Source organism: Hyla sarda, chromosome 3, assembly GCF_029499605.1.
Source record: "Hyla sarda isolate aHylSar1 chromosome 3, aHylSar1.hap1, whole genome shotgun sequence".
In the NCBI taxonomy this organism is placed as follows: domain Eukaryota; kingdom Metazoa; phylum Chordata; class Amphibia; order Anura; family Hylidae; genus Hyla; species Hyla sarda.
The window spans coordinates 333173527-333193526 of NC_079191.1; the positions used below are offsets into that span (position 1 = coordinate 333173527).

Below are 20000 nucleotides of genomic sequence, written 5' to 3' on the forward strand. Positions count from 1 at the left end.
AACATGTTTTTTTGATACTTTAGGCCGCCTGATTACAACAATACCAGATTTGTATAGTTTCCGTCACATTTTACTAAGTAAAAAAAAATTCTGAACTTTTTCGTTTTTTTTTTTTTTTTTTTTTTTTTTTTTTTTTTAATTCCCATTTTTTGAACCCTGTAGCAGAAATCTTACTGGCTGTACGGTGTAGCAGAATCCCATAAAAAATGGGAGTCTGCTGCAACAGAATTTGAATGGAATTTTTTTCATCATATTCTGCTCGGAAAGTCCGCCACATACATGGGGCCTATCAAAGAGCAGGTCTTGCTATGGAGTATCTGACTTCATCATGTGGTTGGGTCTTCATTTGAATGTCCGACACCTTATATTCCATTTTCTCTCCGGTGGCTGTTGTATGGTCAGTCAAAGCTTTCTCCTGCAACCGCTGAATGCCGAAGCTGGACCATTGCTAATAGATCACTGGCCTGGCTTTAAAGTGGTACTCCGTTGGAAAACATTTTTTATCAACTGGTGCCAGAAAGTTAAGCAGATGTGTAAATGACTTTTATTAAAAATATTTACCCTTCCAGTACTTTTTAGCGGCTGTATGCTACAGAGGAAATTATTTTCTTTTTGAATTTATTTTTTGTCTTGTCCATAGTTCTCTCTGCTGACACTTCTGTCCGTGTCAGGAACTGTCCAGAGTAATGGGGATTTTCTCCTGCTCTGGACAGTTCCTGATATGGGCATCAGGTGTCAGCAGAGAGAACTGTGGACAAGACAAAAAAGTTCAAAAAGAAAATAACTTCTTCTGTAGCATACAGCTGCTAAAAACTACTGGAAGGGTAAAGATTTTTTAATAGAAGTCATTTACAAATCTGTTTACCGTATTTTTCGTCCTATAGGACGCACCGGCGTATAAGACGCACCCAATTTATAGGTGCAAAATCGAAAAAAAATTTAGATTTTGAACCCAATAGTGGTCTTAAACCTGCGGACCTCCAGATGTTGCAAAACTACAACTCCCAGCATGCCCGGACAGCCGTTGGCTGTCCGGGCATGCTGGTAGTTGTAGTTTTGCAACATCTGGAGGTCCGCAGATCGAAGACCACTGCATAGGAGGTAATACTCACGTGTCCCCGCCGCTCCGGGCCCGTCACCGCTGCCCTGGATGTCGCTCCATCGCTGTTGCCGTGTCCCCGTCGCTCTGCTGCCGGCCGGGTATCCTCTCTCTCCATACAGGGGATCCCTGAACGGAGAAGACACAGAGGAGGCAGGTAAGGTCCCTCCCGGTGTCCTGTAAGCACTAACCCGGCTATTCAGTTGGGCTGTGGTCCCGAACAGCCCGACTGAACAGCCGGGTTAGTGTCACTTTCCCCGCAGACGCGGCGGTCAGCTTTGATCGCTGCGTCTGAAGGGTTAATACAGGGCATCACCGCGATCGGTGATGTCCTGTATTAGCCGCGGGTCCCGGCCGTTGATGGCCGCAGGGACTGCTGCGATAGGGGTGTATTCGCCGTATAAGACTCACCAACTTTTTCCCCCCAGTTTTGGGGAAGAAAAAGTGCGTCTTATACGGCGAAAAAAACGGTAACTTTCTGGCACCAGTTGATTTAAAAAAAAAATAAAAAAAAAAACTGGAGTACCCCTTTAATCTAAAAAGGTGTTGTCTTCGTGAAAGAGTTATCGTAAATCCTGAAGGACTCTTTTAGGAATGTACGTGTTACATATATATTGCATTTTCAAAAGGCTTAGCATAGAAAAGACTTGCACATTTGACTCTGTATAGAGGGGGGGGGGGGGGGAAAATGTGTAGACGGCTTTTTAGAGCTGTTTGTCTTTGAGCGGAGAGGTTCGTCTGGTTCTTCTCAGAACAGATTTGCCTTTAGGACTAGAACAAGACTAATGACAAACACTGTTTGATTTCCGCTATCTTTTATTCCTATGGATTCTGGATGTTTGGCTGATACTAATGAGCCTCCATCTATTGTGCCTGTAGGATGCATTGGTTCCCTTATCAGCAATACAATGTATTCACATTATAAAGCACTGCTTTTAGTGGACTTTTAATTACATATTTAATATATGACCTGCAGGAAAATAGTTTTACAAATAAATGTTATTTAAAAAATAAAGATTACACCAATCTGAAGATTTATTGTCATAATCAGTGGGCAATTATAGCACTTTCAGATCTTCTTTCGGGTTCATGACCCATGTATAGGCCCATGAACTATGCATGGCCTTGTAGTTGGAGGGTACTCTGTCTTTTTTTCTAGGCTGTAAATAAATCTCCCTGCTGCATCCGGCGTTCACTTAGAGCGTCAGGTGCAGCGCCTGGAGGCCGCGCCCCGCTCAGGACTTCATGGCCATGCCCCCTCAATGCAAGTCTCGCATTGAGATGGCATGGATGTCACAAGTGGGGCATGACCATGACTTCACGAACATCCGCCCCGCAGTTTGCTCCGTGCACCGAATGTCTGGGGTGCTGCAGCTGATATCGTGGGGGTCTCCAGCGGCGGGACCCCCGCCATCAGACATCTTATCCCTTATCCTTTGGAGTACCCCTTTAAGCACTGTCGTAGGTACGTCCATATCTAATCATGCCGACTTCTTGTAGAATTGCTGCTGCAGCTTTGCAGATGGAATATGATGAAAATTGACATGCTGTGGATTTACCATCCGCATCACATTTTACGCAGATTTTCCTGTGGAATTTTTCGCCAGACACATTTTTTTTACAGATCTCATGCACATTGGTGCCACTGTACTAATGCACATCTGCACTTTATGAATTGCTCATGCAGAGCATCCTACTGGCTGTTGCAATAATTATACATTAAAGGGGTATTCCAGCATCCCCAAAAAAGGGGGGGAAAAAAGCTTACCTATAAGTACTACTGCAGCTTTTGTTGAGGTTCCTTCCGGATCCCCTTTGCTCGTCTCTTTTGCTGAGATGTAGAAGCAGGACCTTAGCCAGTCAGTTGTCGCAGACATGTCCATTGATTGACTGAACCAGGTCCTCCTCTCACATCTTGTAAGTATTGCTTTCGTCGGCCTTTCCACAGGATAAGTCCTCAATAGCTGATCATCAGGGTGCTAGGTTATTGTAATGCAGCTTTGCCCATATACAGAGCCAACTGCTTCGGACACCATTCACTGCCAGAGTAGTGCCATAATTTGTGTTTTGCCATGGAATGTGCTGGACTAAGACAGCTCCCTTGGCTGACACGCACACACCTGCCCCCTACCATTGGTTCCTTGCAAGTGTCACGTATGCTGTCTCAACCAGCTTGTGACACCTGCGGGCGCACAGTCCCTATAGCGGGTAGAGTGGCACACTGTCCCCATAGCGGGGAATGAATGTAACACATTCCATGGCAGCACACAAAATATGGCACTACACCGGCTATCAGGTATGGATGTATATATATCCTGTAGATAGGCCACCAGTTGTCCCTGGAAGCCCTCTACGTAGATGGGTGGTGTAGAATTCACCTCCATATTATATCTGCAAGACTTAGATTTTTAGTATAGGTTAACTTGTATAACCAAAAGTTGCATAAAAATTGTGACATTTCACTTATGTTTTTAAGGAAAATAAAACTGAATTCGATTAAATCTGCTATCTTTATACCAGAGCAACGTCTGTTGCACAGGGGATTATTCAGTCTGTTAGATCCAGTTGTGATTCATGGGATGGGAGTATATTGTGTAACAGTGTTGTTAATGGATCATCTGAAGGTTTGTCACTATGGTTGTGGAAGGTTTTCTCATGCTAGGGTGTTAATATGGGCACAAGTTTGGTCTTGTCTATCCCTAGCAGAATTTACTAACTCCATGTGGGTGAACCAAAGGTTACTTTTTGTATTTGTTCGTTTAGCATTGCATCACTTGTGTTAGCTATGTGACAATGTTTGAGGGGTCTGGAACCTTAATCTGTGTATTATTTAAAGACCCTACAAACAATGTGCCCTGCCCCCACCACTTTTTGATGATGCCACTTTTACCATGGTCTCATGCACATGGCAGAGCTATATGCAAGGGCCCTCTGCGGCACTGTTTTCATGCGCTGTCGTCATGCCCTATCAGATGCAGTACAAGCAATGCTACAAATAATGTGTCCATTAAATCTGGCATTGCGTTTTTTGTTTTCTCCTTTTTACATTTAAGCGGATTGGGGGAGAAATGTCTCCATTTGCCTCTGTAAGAAATCTTGTCATTGAGTATGTGGAGCTGGAGGTGGGCATGAGGCCTTAAGGTGGCACAGGGGTTTGGAAATAAAAAAAACTACTTGTCCAAGGGACTAAAACGGAGCAGAATCTACTTGTCCCTCATAAAAATCCACTTGTCCTGGTACAAAATAATTTTAACCCAAATAGTATGTAAATAAGGTCTTTTATCAATAAAAACTTGGATAGGGTCCCTGATAAGAAAGTCCGCCCCATTAATGGAATACTGCAGTGCAAAATAACTTATCCTGACTGCTGTGAAACAACCCCTCCCCCCCGATCTTTTGTAAGGAGCCCTGGCAGGAATGGGGGCTTGTCCGCATGATGCAGTGGCCGACACCCCCCCCCCCCCCCCATGTATACCATAGATACAAGGAGGGGGCATTTCAGCAGCCGTGTCTTGCAGGGATGGTTCATTCCCTTCATCCTTCATGCCGTCTGCTGGGGCCTCATACAAGAGATGAGGGGGGGGGGGGGGGTTGTCCCAGCGGTCAGACCCCTGTGATCTATTACTTATGGGGATAAGTTATTTTGCACTACAGTATTCCTTTAAGTACGTAGTCCCCCTTCAGGTTGGTATGTTCCTTTATCAGGTAGGGATCAAGTAGGGCCCCCTGCGCCATTATATTCCCCCCCCCCCCCGCCCCATCTGATGCTCCCTGCATCATTTTATCCCCCCCTTCTGATGCGCCCCCTGTGTCATTATATTCCCCCCCCCCTCTGATGCCTCCTGCGCCATTACATTCCCCCCCCTCTGATGCCCCCTGCGCCATAATATCCCCCCCCTCTGATGCCCCCTGCACCATAATATTCCCCCCCCTCTGATGCACCCTGCGCCATAATATTCCCCCCCTCTGATGCACCCTGCGCCATTATATTCCCCCCCCCCTCTGATGCACCCTGCGCCATTATATTCCTCTCTGGCCCCATGTGTGCTCCGGCAGGCTCGGGGACTCAGCGGTCACTATTGTTACTGGACCGCATCCTCTGTCCGGACGGAGTGGCGCGCGATGAGTGACGTCATTGCACGCGCCTACGCCGGGGTGCTGTCTTCCTGCACGGCTCGCTATATGCTGCAGCGCACAGCTGCAGTCTATATAGGAGTTTAGTTAAGGGACAAAACTGATTTCCCCGTTATATGTGAATTCTTTAGGCATTTAGCCCTTCTTGCCCTGCTTTAGGCATTTAGCCCTGCAAGTCCTGGGCGTCGGGCGATACAATTTCCACATCCCTGTGGCATTACACTAGTTATTAGTCTAACATTGTGGGTTTTTTTTTGCGGTCCAATAATTCATTATGGATAAACCATTATGGGGGGGGGGCGATCCACCCCACTAGAGCACCAGGGATGTTAACAGATCCTTTAGACACCGCTGCCAACTTTGACAGCGGTAATCTAAAGGCTTAATAACCGGCCGCAGCAATCGCCGCATGCCGAGCTATTAGCGGCGACCCCCGGCTACTGAAATCAGCCGGGGGCCGCTGAGTATGGAGCGGTCTCGAGTCAGGAGTCCACTCCATATACCCTGAGCGCCGGTGTGAGGTGGCCGACTTGAGTCCCATGCAAGTCTGCATCCGCTCCTGTGATCTCTTGCACAGGGCCCCGGCTCTGCTGGATAAGGGAGAAGTTGTCCATCGCTGTAGTATTCCCTTTACTTCAATCACTCAAAGAGCACATATGAGTTAGAGCACATATGAGTTTTCTTGTCGATGTCAGAATTCTTCTTTGCCTTTGAAATAAAGTTATTGCTTTGTGGATTATCTGTGAGAAGTGTAGATAACTTAAAATAGGAGAAGGGGGGGGATCTCTTTATTGGACCCTGGCATTCTTGTAGGGCAGCTTTCAAAGATTTGTGCTGGGGACAAGGGAATTCATACAAATGGAAAGTCCTCAGGAAGTGTGTATGCCAACCTTTTTAAAAATGATGAACCCAAGATAGTGATGTGGTTAAGAACTTCCAATATCTTTTTTTTTTTTTTTTTTCCTGCTGCATCCCTCTTCATGACAGCACCATAATGGAGGATGCTCCCTCATTGCTATAGGAAAAGGGCCCCTTCTTACACACCCCATTGTTTGTCTGTCCCTACAGAGATAGGACAGAGGGTGGGAAAGAGTCACACATGGGCACCAGAGCATGTTGGAAGATATATTGAATATGTCACCGTCAGCACCAGTACTTTGTGGATTCTGGCACATACAGAGTAATGGGAGTGTCCCTCTGAACATGGGGCAGCGCTGAATGATGTGCTGGGACCCATTATATAGAGGCGGTCAGAACTGGCATTGAAACCTGGCGTATGCCTTTTCCCCCCTTTCCTCTTATTCCTCACAGATCTTCCTGAGGACTATGTTAGGGGAAGGGGTAAGTAATTCTGATGGCACTTGCTTGGTCCAATAGGAAATGGTTTGCGCTGCTAAAGACCCTAGCCATAGTTCATTCTATTCTGGTTCCATCAATATTTTTCTGTTACTGAACATTGGAGGCTCATAATTGATTGGAATGAATGGCTGTAGTCTACCTTGTGCCCCGGTACTGTATCACAGCTGCAGTCATTTAAATATATATATATATATATATATATATATATATATATATATATATATATTATATAAAAAAATAAATTTGCAAATGAATCAGATGGCACAGCCAGGTGAGAGGGCATGGTTATTGAGGGAGTACTGATGATATAATTGCCTATTGCATGTTGCACGTTCCAGACTCTTGACTCAACAGTAAAACATGACTTACTGTGGAGTAACTCTACAAGTACAGGCACTTCCTTCCTTTAAGGATACCTGCAAGGATATAGGGGGGAATTTATCAAGGGCAGTGAAGACTATTCCAACTCTGTTGTGCCCGGGCTGAAAAAAAAAATGCAAACAAACTTTCACTCACCTTTCTGCGTTCCCTCGGAGCGCCGCTAAAGCTGTTCGGTCTTCCGGTCCCGTCTTCTGCCTTCTTCCTGTGCACGGATCGTCATACGGCGCTCAGCCTATCACCGACCACAGCGATGTCCCACCTCAGCTGGTGATAGGCGTGTAACGATGGAAGAAGGCAGAAGACTGGACCGGAGGACTGATCAGCTGTAGCGGCGCTCTGGGGGAACGCAGGAAGGTGAGTAAAAGTTTTTTTTTTTTTTTTTTTTTTTTTTTTTTTTTTTTAGCCTGGGCACAACAGAGTTGGAATAGTCTGCATTAGACTAATTTTAAATTGTGCAGCACATGGTAAAAATATGCTAGTGCTAGTACATATTTTTTACTTCAGTACTCCACTTTGTATGGTGCCTTCTCTTAGACTTTTTAACCTGTTTGTGTGACCTGTTACATATGCTGTCCACAGCTAGTTTTGTAAGACAGGTCTGAGCTTGTGTAGAGTTGGGACAAATTGAGGGCTTTGCGACAAATCATTAGGATAAATCCATTACCACTGCATTAAAATTACTACACATCTTGATTTGTTGTATAAACCAAAAGTCACAAGTTTAACACAAAGCCAAATCCTGCAACAAATTAACCCACTTTTTACAAGTCCAAAAATACGAAGATGATAGTCCATTGGCGTCAGGAATGATTTTGGGACACCTTTTTCCTATAGAGTAATTTATAGGAAACCATCTCTTATCTAGAGGATCTGTTCACCCTACTGTGTTTTATAGGGGAAACCAGGTTACAGGGTAACTTTTCAGCTTTAAAGTTACAGTCTGTTTGTGTGCTCAGTGAGGATGCCACCGAGAATTTTAATGCTTCCCTATTTTAGTTCTATCTGTCAGGCCCTAAATAATCTTCGTGGTGGGCAGGTTGTCTTGGGTTTGTGTTGTGCCAGTGAATACTGAAGTATTAGCAAGGCCAATTGGTATATGATATCTCCATGCTCTGCATGTGCGGGTAATTTTTTTGATCTGTTTATTTACTTATGGAGAACTTTGAAATATATATATATATATATATATATATATATATATATATATATATATATATATTTATATATTTATTATTATTATTATTATTATTTTTTTTTTTTTTTTCAAATGTACATGACAAACTCACTATATGCGCCCCCAGTCACACTAAAGAGGAAAAATATTCCGCGCCAATTCTGTCTTACAGCAGCCTCCCATTCATTTCTATGAGCATACCGCTGCACAGTTCAGTTGTTGGAAGTTCCGCGATAAAACTTCCGATGAGGAATTTGATTCCGACAGAATATTGAACATGTTTAATCTTCCAATGGATCCTCCAAAGAAGTGCCTGTGGACATAGGCACCAGTTCCGGATCATTTTAAATGGCCAAAATCCCTTTAGTGGTTATCTTGGGGGGGGGCAATATGCTTCTGCTTCCCTGGGCAGGTGGGTATAACCTCCAATAAAAGCCAAAGGAATGTTAAATACAGCAAGTACAATGTATTGACAAACATACATAAGCCCTACTGTGTTGGCACTGGGCCCCTTCATGGGAAATATAACCTTTCCATAGTTTTTCTGGTGTAAATACTTCGTATCACTTACAGATTTGGCTTTGTATTGAAGCAAAAGTCAAAAACACGAAAAGTATGAGTGTGATAGTCATAAGTTACATGTGCACAGACTTGTCACTATTCTTCCCCCATTTCCTGCGCTGAATTGCCTTAGAATTCTATTACTGTCAATGCTATCAGGTTTTAGACATATTTTATGTGTTGAGACATGTGGAGACATTTTTGAAGCCATAGATTGCTGCTTTATTAACCTCGTCATTAAAGAGAATGAATCCTAATTCTTTTGCTCGGCTGACATTATTTAAATAGATGTTCTTAAGTCTGATAACCAGGACTCTGCTTCCAGCTGCATCCTGTGCACTTATATTTAGCTTCTATGCTGGTGTAAGGGAGAATAGATTTTACCCCTGTTTGCTTGGTGTATTGTTTCCACAGTTGCTCAGAATTTACCAAAAAGATGCACAGGACTTGATAAATTTTGCGCAATTATAGAAACCAGTGAGCTGCAGAGATTGGTTTGTTTTGTGGTGTATCATAGACACTTTTGTACGTGTCCTATTAGGTGGTGTAGGTTTGCGAAAAAAAGTAGGCTTTGCGCCAAAAAAACCCTTCTAAATGTACCATATTTTTCGCAGTGTAAGACGCACTTTTTCTTCCCCTATCGCGGCGGTCCCTGCGGCCATCAACGGCTGGGACCCGCGGCTAATACAGGACATCACCGATCGCGGTGATGCCCTGTATTAACCCTTCAGACGTGACGATCAAAGCTGACTGCCGCGTCTGAAGGGAAAGTGACACTAACCCGGCTGTTCAGTCGGGCTGTTCGGGCCCGCCGCGATTTCACCGCGACGGTCCCGAACAGCCCGACTGAATAGCCGGGTTAGTGCTTACAGGACACCGGGAGGGACCTTACCTGCCTCCTCGGTGTCTTCTACGTTCAGGGATCCCCTGTATGGCCGGCGCTCTCCTTCCTTATCATCACGCCGTTGCATACGTGCGTCGGCGTGCGTAACGACGTGATGACGGCAACGGAGAGCGAGGATACCCGGCCAGCAGCAGAGACGTTCCGGAGCGACGGGGACACTGCGACAGCGATGGAGCGACATCCAGGGCAGCGGTGACGGGTCCGGGGCGGCGGGGACACATGAGTATTACCTCCTGTGCAGTGGACTTCAATCTGCGGACCTCAAGATGTTGCAAAACTACAACTCCCAGCATGCCCGGACAGCCAACGGCTGTCCGGGCATGCTGGGAGTTGTAGTTTTGCAACATCTGGAGGTCCGCAGGTTGAAAACCACTATTGGGTTCAAAATCTTTAATTTTTTAGATGTTGCACCTAAAAATAGGGTGAGTCTTATACGCCGGTGCGTCCTATAGGGCGAAAAATACGGTAATTTGCACAAATAATAAATACAGCTCCACAACAAAAAGTGGGGTACAGTGCACCATACAGTAGACAAATTTGCAGGGACATTTAGAACATTGAAGTGGTGTAAATCCAATGATAAATTACCCTTATCTGTTTTTGCAGTTTTTTTCCCTAATCACTAAAACATTTACATGTAAGTCCCCTACTCAATTCAAATACTTGACAGCAACCTTCAGTTTGGTCTGTAGGACGCTGCCTACCCATAAAAGTATTCTGGACAGCAAGGCTGTGGAGGTAACACTGAAACTTGGGCCAAGTCCAGTTTAGTAGGGGACCAGTAAATGGTGGCATTGGTGCAACTAATACTATACTAGAGCAATTGAAAACATGTTACAGAAGAAAAAGCTAAATATTCATGTTATCTTAGGAATGTGACTTTGAAGATTGCTTAGGCCTTACACTGTAAACTAATGTTCCAGTTGACCACCACCCTCCCTGCAAAAAATTGGGGGATAAGTACTTATATACCCTAGTTCCCCTTTAACAGGACAAATGCCCTTTTTCCACTTATCAGGCTTTCTTTCTGCTTCCTCCTCTTACCTCCGAAGTTCATCATTCACTTTGCTAAAATGCTCAGCTGTCTCCAGATGGCTTAAAGGGTTACTTCGCCCCTAGACATCTTTTCCCCTATCCAAAGGTGCAGCGCCGGGGCTCGTGATGTTTTAGCCACGCCCCACTCGTGTTGCCACGGCCACGCCCCCTCAATGCAAGTCTATGGGAGGGGGCGTGATGGCTATTACCCCCCCTCCCATAGACTTGCATTGAGGGGGCGTGGCCCTGACATCACTAGTGGACCATGACATCACAAGCCTTCGCCCCACATCGCCAGTCATCCGGCAGGCAACTAAGTTCGCTCCGCGCACCGGATGTCTGGGGGCCCCGCGATCAGACATCTCATCCGCTGTCCTTTTGGATAGGGGATAAGATGTCTAGGGGCGGAGTACCCCTTTAACTCATCGAGGTGTCAACTACAGTTGTCAATAGACGTACGCACAGACATTTCAGATTCAAATGTAACAGAGCAACAGAATATACATATGGAATGTTAATTTCCCCCCATACTTCTCCCTCCTATACCTATCTCTAGTCAGACCACACTTAAGGAGAAGGACTTGGCTGTACTAGAGCTGGTGCAGAGAAGGGTGACAGAAGTATCACACTTGAAGTTAATTTGGAAAAACATCAGCAAAGTGGCGACTAGGTTACAGTATAAAAGTATGTGAATGGGCAGAACTGAGATCTTTCTGGTGATCATTTTACACCATGGCCTGTAGCTATGACAAGGGGGACATCATCTGCGTCTAAGGGTGCATTCACACCACGTTTTTGCAACACAGTTCCCTTACCAGGTTTTTGATGAAAAACTGATTCCTCAAAACCTGACTAAACTGTATCAAAACGTGTGTATATATTTTAACCCGTATATGGTTTAAAAAAATGATGTCCGGTTGCATCCGTTTTTAAAGATAAAAACGTATACATTTTTAACTTTTCACTCCATTATGAATAAAGTTTCACTTGTTTGATTGAAATTCCAAGAAAAAAAAAGTGAAAAGTAAAAAAACGTATGGTGAAAACCGGATGGAACCGTACGCACATACAGTTCTGTATGGTTTCTCTTGACTCCCATGTTTAACCCCTTAAGGATCAATGACGTATGAGTACGTCCTTGGTCCTGCTCCCGTGATATAACGCGGGGTCCCACGTTGACCCCCGCATCAGATCACGGCGGGCCCGGCACCATAGTGAAGCCGAAACACGCCTCTAATAGCGCGCGGCACCGCGATCACCCAAAGCTGAGCCACGCTGCTAAAAGTGAAACTGAAACCATGCCGGTTAGCTCAGTGGGCTGTTCGGGATAGCTGCGGCGAAATCGCGGCATCCCGAACAGCTTACAGGATAGCCGGAGGGTCCCTACCTGCCTCCTCGCTATCCGATCGCCGAATGGACTGCTCAGTGCCTGAGATCCAGGCATGAGCAGTCAAGCGGCAGAATCATCGATCAGTGGTTTCCTATGAGAAACCAGTGATCAATGATGATCAGTGTGTGCAGTGTTATAGGTCCCTATGGGAGCTATAACACTGCAAAAAAAAAGTGAATAAAGATCATTTAACCCCTCCCCTATTAAAAGTTTTCCCATTAAAAAAAAAGTATAAATAAAAATAAACATATGGTATCACCGCTTGCGGAAATGTCCGCATTATAAAAATATATCGTTAATTAAACCTCACGGTCAATGGCGTACGCGCAAAAAAATTCCAAAGTCCAAAATAGTGCATTTCTGGTCACTTTTTATATCGTGAAAAAAATAAGTCCTATCAATAAGTCCTATCAATGCAAAATTGTTCCGTTAAAAACTTCAGATCACGGCGCAAAAAATGAGCCCTCATACCGCCCCATACACGGAAAAATAAAAAAGTTATAGGGGTCAGAAGATAATTTTAAACGTATACATTTTCCTGCATGTAGTTATGATTTTTTCCAGAAGTCCGACAAAATCAAACCTACATAAGTAGGGAATCATTTTAATCGTATGGACCTACAGAATAATAAGGTGTCATTTTACCGAAAAATGTACTACGTAGAAACGGAAGCCCCCAAAAGTTACAAAACGGCGAGTTTTTTTTTCAATTTTGTCGCACAATGATTTTTTTTTCCGTTTCACCGTAGATTTTTGGGCAGAATGACTGACATCATTCCAAAGTAGAATTGGTGGCGCAAAAAATAAGCCATCATATGGATTTTTAGGTGCAAAATTGAGTTATGATTTTTTAAAGGCAAGGAGCAAAAAACGAAAGTGCAAAAACGGAAAAAGCCGGTCCTTAAGGGGTTAAAAAAACGTATACCGTTAAATACAGTTTTTCACTCAGACCAAAAGAAAAAAACTGACAAAACCGTACATGATGCACCGGATGCATCTTTTGGCATACTGTTTTCTATGGAGAGTCAATACATACGGTTGTCAATACCTTTTTCACATAGAAAACGTATACGGGAATTGTATTGCAAAAACGTGGTGTGAATAAGATGATTGTGGGGCCTGGATGAATTTCTTTAAAAAATGTAATATGACAAGTTTCAGGTACTATATTTTAGGGCTGGGATGCTTATCCAGGGACTTATTCCGATGATCTGAAATGTTCTCTTGGTATGGGACAGCTGTCATTTTTTTTCTGTTGCGTCTTTTGCCTTTTTATTTTTTTTTTATTTTAGTGAATGTATCCCTTTAAGGACAGTGGTAGCTGAAAGTTTGCCCAAATCAAAGGAAGGGTCTCATTAGTTATCTACTGCATTGGCAAAGTATTCAAGGAATGTGGCTTGAATGGGGCCTGTGTAAACACACAAAGCTTCTTGCATCCAAGTCCACTCGCTTCCTATTCTGGCCAGATACTTGCTCCAGAATGAAGTTCCCTCATTTTTTTATGTCTGCCGGAAATGTCCTTTAGTAAAGTTTGTGTGGAAAACTTTAGTAGGCTTGTCAGTCATCAACCATTTTTAGGCTTCTTCTATGGTCTAGGAAGCAATAACGTAATAGGCCATTAGAGGTAGAGTTATGCGCGGAATGTTGGGAAAACTGATTATGTTGGGGAGTGGCAGTTTAAGGAGGGATTACTCCGAAAGTGCCTGTTAAAATAATATCTTGGAATTTTCACGTAAACAATCATCACCTACGCACACATTTGGCAGTAGTAGTGTAGCAGAAAGTCAATTTTTTTTTCTCTTCATTCATGTCTTTTGGAATTTGACTTTTACATTACGTTTGATTATGGTTTAACATGACTTGGATTATGTTGCGCAAAATATAGGTGCGGCTGTCACATGACTTGTGTGAGACAATGCACAGCGAAGAAACGGGGCCTATCAGTTTTGCTAAGGGCCTTCAGTCAGTTTTCTGAGCTCCAATAAGTACATGCATACGTCTATAGATAACAGATTAAAGGGGTTATGCAGGGAAAAAACCATATATATATATATATATATATATATATATATATATATATATATATATATATATATAATATATATATCAACTGGCTCCAGAAAGTTAAACAGATTTGTAAATTACTTCTATTAAAAAATCTTAATCCTTTCAGCACTTATGAGCTGCTGAAGTTGAGTTGTTCTTTTCTGTCTAAGTGCTCTCTGATAACACGTGTCTCGGGAACCGCCCACTTTAGAAGCAAATCCCCATAGCAAACCTCTTCTACTCTGTGCAGTTCCCGAGACATGCAGAGATGTCAGCAGAGAGCACTGTTGCCAGACAGAAAACAACAACTCAACTTCAGCAGCTGATAATTATTGAAAGGATTAAGATTTTTTTAATAGAAGTAATTTACAAAACTGTTTTAAGTTTCTGGAGCCAGTTGATATAAAAAAAAAAAAAAAAAAAAGTTTTTCCTGGAATACCCCTTTAATACCTTAGCATGTTGTCCTTTTTGTTATACAGGTACGGACTTGTACTCATGGGAGACCTGACTAGTTACTGCAATTGGGTAAAAGTTTTGGGTGATAATCTAGTTTGTGCTGATATCTCAATCTTTATCGCGATCATCCAGAGCTGGCAAGGAGCTTGAATGTGAAATCCAAAATGCTTTATCCTTCTTTCCCTATAATGACTTGGGGGACTGTCCTGCTGGTTATATATATGTACTAGTACAGTGGTCTCTAAACTGCGGCCCTCCAGATGTTGCAAAACTACAACGCCCAGCATGCCCGGACAGCCGTTGGCTGTCCGGGCATGCTGGGAGTTGTAGTTTTGCAACATCTGGAGGGCCGCAGTTTAGAGACCACTGTACTAGATCAATGGATAGTCCCCCCTGAAATTGACTTGTTCAGTAACTAAAGGGGTTATCCCTGAAATGTTATACTTACTATACGAGTCTTCTAATTTAGCTACAGGCAACTAGATAGCATGTTTTTTTTTTTTTTTTCGGGGGCAATTACAAAAGAACCTGTCGTTTTTAAAGATTGATTATACATGAAAATATATATATTTTTTCCACTTAGTGACATAAGCCCCTTTAAGGACACAGCCCATTTTAATTTTAAAATTTTTATTTTTATTTCCCTTCTCGTCTTTTAACGGGGTATTCCATAAAAATAAAAAAAACTTATCAACTGGCTCCAGAAAGTTAAACAGATTTGGAAATTACTTTTTATTTAAAAAAAAAAAAAACCTTAATCCTTCCAGTACTTATCAGATGCTGAAGTTGAGTTGTTCTTTTCTAACTGCCCTCTGATGACACCTGTCTTGGGAACTGTCCAGAGTAGGAGCGAATCCCCATAGCAAATCTCTTATGCTCTGGATAGTTCCTGAGACAGACAGACAGGTGTCAGCAGAGAGCACTGTTGTCAGACAGATGAGAACAACTCCACTTCAGAGGTAATTTACTAATCTGTTTAACTTTCTGGAGCTAGTTAATATAAAAAATTAATAAATAAATAAAATTTTTCCTGGAATACCCCTTTAAAGGGGTACTCCGCCCCTAGACATCTTATCCCCTATCCAAAGGATAGGGGATAAGATGTCAGATCGCCGCAGTCCTGCTTCTGGGGAGCCCTGGGATCCCCACTGCGGCACCCCGCCATCATTACAGCACAGAGCGAGTTCGCTCTGTGTGCGTAATGACGGGCGATACGGGGGACGGAGCAGCGTGACGTCATGGCTCCGCCCCTCGTGACATCACGTCCCGTCCCCTTAATGCAAGTCTATGGCAGGGGGCGTGACGATCGCCACGCCCTCTCCCATAGACTTGTATTGAAAGGGGCGGAGCCGTGACGTAACTATGCTCCGGCCCCTATATTGCCCATCATTACGTGCAGAGCGAACTCGCTCTGTGCTGTAATGAGAGCGGGGTGCCACAGCAGGGATCCCAGGACTCCCCAGCAGCGGGACCGCGGCAGTCTGACATCTTATCCCCTATACTTTGGATAGGGGGATAAGATGTCTAGGGGCGGAGTACCCCTTTAAGAAGAAAATAAAAGAAAACCTTACCAAATATTCCCCTATTCAGCATTGGGGCTCAGTATTCACTTTCCCTGGAGCAGAAATACCTGGAATTCGTGAAGGAATCCCAGTGCCTGATGAAATAATTTACAATGATACAGTAATTCTGAATTGGGCCAAACAATTTTACATTGTGTTTAAACCTCTGCAGCGACACAGCCTGAAGCCATACTTACCTGATCCCGTTTTATGCTCCAGTTTTCCTGCCATCTTCCTCTGTATCTTCTCTTCTAGGGCCGACTTGGAGCATGGGTGGAGCTTCCTGACGTCTCAGTCACTGCTTCTCTGCGGGGTCCCGCTGCTAGCAGACCACAGCGGTGACGTCAAGACGCTCTTCTAGTCAGCCCATACTCCAAGTCAGCCCCGGAACGGAAGATACGGAGAAAGAGAACAGAGAACCAGAGCACGGAACGATATCCGGTAAGTATGGTTGTCATCAGTGTCGCCTGCAATACCGGTCTGTACCGACAGGTTAGTGCAGATGAAAAGATGACGACGTGTTTACCATTTATTCTACCAGTATGCTTTGTACATTGTTAACGTGTGCATTGTTTGTGTCTTACAGGCCCAGGTAGCCTTTCTTCAAGGTGAAAGGAAAGGACAAGAGAATTTAAAGAAAGATCTAGTCAGAAGAATAAAGATGTTGGAATATGCTTTAAAGCAAGAAAGGTATTCGCCATCTCTGGGTGTAGCTCCAGAATATATGACAAGGATTATCCTGCCGTGGTTGTCAAACTTGTCTTTGTCTTGAACAACTGGTTTATTATAGACAATAACATACTCCATCCTTCACCTTTCTGGGAGAAGTAGTAACCAGGGTGGAGCTTTACTCACAATCTTGTGTAATGGGTTTAATGATACTAATATAAAATACCAAATTGATATTGTTGTAATGGGATTAGACCAAAAGATTATGAAATTCCCACTTTGCACCTGAACAGTGCATGTACTGTAGATCTGAGGCAAAAGGATGTCTGCATACTGTAACCTCTATGGTTCTCTATTTAGGCATGAATACTTTGACACAGGAACAATGTTTGGCCTTGCTCTGAAGCCCTTTATTCTGTCTTCTGCTGAAGCTGAAACATTTGCTCCTGTGTATGTTTTGTGCCTAAAGAGAGTATTGTTGAGGCTATGGGGCGATCCTTATGCTTTGTTCTGTATTTTCCACTGATGGGTATGAACCTAACCTGCCTTCTGTGGACCATTGCTTTAAAAGTTATGTGCTGCTACCTTCATTTTCTAGGATAGAAAGGTTGATTTATGGGGACAGTGACGGACAAGTGACTTGTGATCTCTTGTGATCTCCAACCATACATCCAGTGCTGGCCAAAACCTCAAAGGCCAGGTTCACACTTCGGAATTTTCGTCCAAATCAGTCAGCGCTAGGATCTCGCAGACATTGCCATCCCCGTAGGCTGCAATGTCTGCAGAGCGGATTCTGACAGAACATTGAGCAGGTATTTGATCTGCCAGAAATTCTTACCAGAAAATTTAGCAGTGTTAAAGGGTACCTTTCATCAAAAAAACTTTTGATATATTATAGATTAATGTATGCAGAATAACTTTACAATAGCATGTTATTAAAAATATGCTTCTTTCTATTAAATTTTCCACTTTGAGAAATGACCACTAGGGGTCTCCCTACCAGTCTTTTTTTTTTTTATAGATTTCAGACTCATGCAGGAGTCCTAAATCTCAAACTGCAGACGGAACACAGACAAGCTCAGCACTGCTCACTGCCAGGGAGCAGTGCTGTGATTGTTTGTGTCCCAGCTGCAGTCTGAGATTTAGGACTCCTGCATGAGTCTGAAATCTATAAAAAAAAAAAAAAAAAAGACTGGTAGGGAGACCCCTAGTGGTCATTTCTCAAAGTGGAAAATTAAATAGAAAGAAGCATATTTTTAATAACATGCTATTGTAAAGTTATTCTGCATACATTAATCTACAATATATCAAACGTTTTTTGATGAAAGGTACCCTTTAATGAGTTTAAAGGGGTACTCCGGCGCTTAGACATCTTATCCCCTCCCATAGGCTTGCATTGTGGGGGCGGAGCGTGACGTCACAATGCTCCGGCCCCCAGCTGCGGGACCCCCGCGATCAGGCATCTTATCCCCTATCCTTTGGATAGGGGATAAGATGTCTAAGCGCCGTAGTACCCCTTTAAAAAAAAAATTAAACTCACCTGCATGTTAACCTTCATTTAGCGCAATTTCAGACCGAAATTCCTGAGCTCAATTCTGGTTACAAATTTCGTAGTGTGAACCCGGCCTAAATGTAACATGTGGATATTGTAGCGGATTTTCTACCACCTGTTGGACAGCTGATCTAATACTCCTACCGCAATAGAATATAAAAGTCTCCGTGTACAACTTTGGCATTATTATTTATTTATAATCCATAATGCAAGACGTCCACCACAAGAAACTGCTGACACATTTCTGATTATTTGTCCTTACCTAGTAGTCTGTACAGCAGGGTTTCCCAACCAGAATGCCTCCAGATATTGCAAAACTACAACTTTGGCTGTCCAGGCATGCCGGGAGTTGTAGTTTTGCAACACCTGGAGGCACCCTGGTCTGGAAACACTGCTATAGTGAGTCCTGTCTTCTACATATCACAGGAATATTCAATATCGTCTGTCCTACAGTTTGAGGTCTTGGGGACCAAATATATGTTGATGGCATGTATTTTTCTCTACATATGCTCTCTATGGCCGTGAGTAGAGATGAGCGAACTTACAGTAAATTTGATTCATCACAAACTTCTCGGCTCGGCAGTTGATGGCTTTTCCTTCGTAAATTAGTTCAGCTTTTAGGTGCTCCGGTGGGCTGGAAAAGGTGGATTCAGTCCTAGGAGACTCTTTCCTAGGAATGTATCCACCTTTTCCAGCCCACCGGAGCACCTGAAAGCTGAACTAATTTATGCTGGATAAGTCATCAACTGCCGAGCTGAGAAGTTCGTGACAAATCAAATTTACTGTAAGTTTGCTCATCTCTAGTCGTGAGGCCTACCCACAAAGCTGTGTGAGTCAGCCTGCAAATAGCAGAATATGAAGTTTCCCATGGAGTATAGGGTTTTTTAAATGAATTTTACTATGGCTAGAGCTTTAAACCAGAATACATCGTAGCACACCTACTGTAATGTTGGCTAATTCCTTTACCAGTGCTCCTTGAGATCCCCTTATTAGTTATACTTGATAAACCTAACATATCACATTATGGGACTGCGACAGTCAAACCTTGCCATAGGCTTGCATGAATGCGCACATTTGATAAATATAAAGAACCGGAATTTGGTGGGAATCCAGCACAAAATTACGAAGGAAAATGTATTAACGTGTGTTCCAGTTTTAGCCATACCCCAACTTAGTTAAAAATTTAGAAAACCACAGGGTAGTTGTCTGCTCTCTGACCTGGCTGTTTCCGTAAATAGTTAGAATCTTTTTGAAAAAAAAAATTCCGAAACCTCTCATGTTAAAATGAAATTATCATTTGGATGTTACCATTGGTTGGTGTATCCATACACAAATCGGTACTGTCCAGTCGGAGCCGACAGGTAAGGAGCCGCCTCATTGACAGGTGCAAATGTTCAAAGGTGCAAATGTACTCCATTGGCCAGCATTCGAAACGAAATGTTCCAAATGCTGTTTTCGTGTGTCGGTGGTCGGCCACACCCCCTTGTGATGTCACTGCTACGCCCCCTCAATGCAAGTATGGGAGGGGGTGTGACTGTCGTCACTCCCCCTCCCATAGACTAGCATTGGGGGGGGGGCGTGGCCAGGAGTCACGGGGGGCGTAGCAGCGTGACAACAGCGTTCAGAACCTTAAGTTCCGAACGCTGGCCAGTGGAGTACCCTTTTTAACATCACTTT

General features: G+C 43.5%; 1 protein-coding gene across 3 annotated transcripts in view; it reads left to right on the forward strand.

The window, feature by feature from the left end:
- Positions 1–20000, forward strand: part of STRN (striatin) — a 123092-nt gene that overhangs the window by 25905 nt on the left and 77187 nt on the right. For all 3 annotated transcript variants that reach the window (XM_056567321.1, XM_056567323.1, XM_056567322.1), the window contains exon 2: positions 16689–16792. In XM_056567321.1, coding sequence (XP_056423296.1) covers positions 16689–16792 — 104 coding nt within the window. The remainder of the gene's footprint in view (positions 1–16688; positions 16793–20000) is intronic.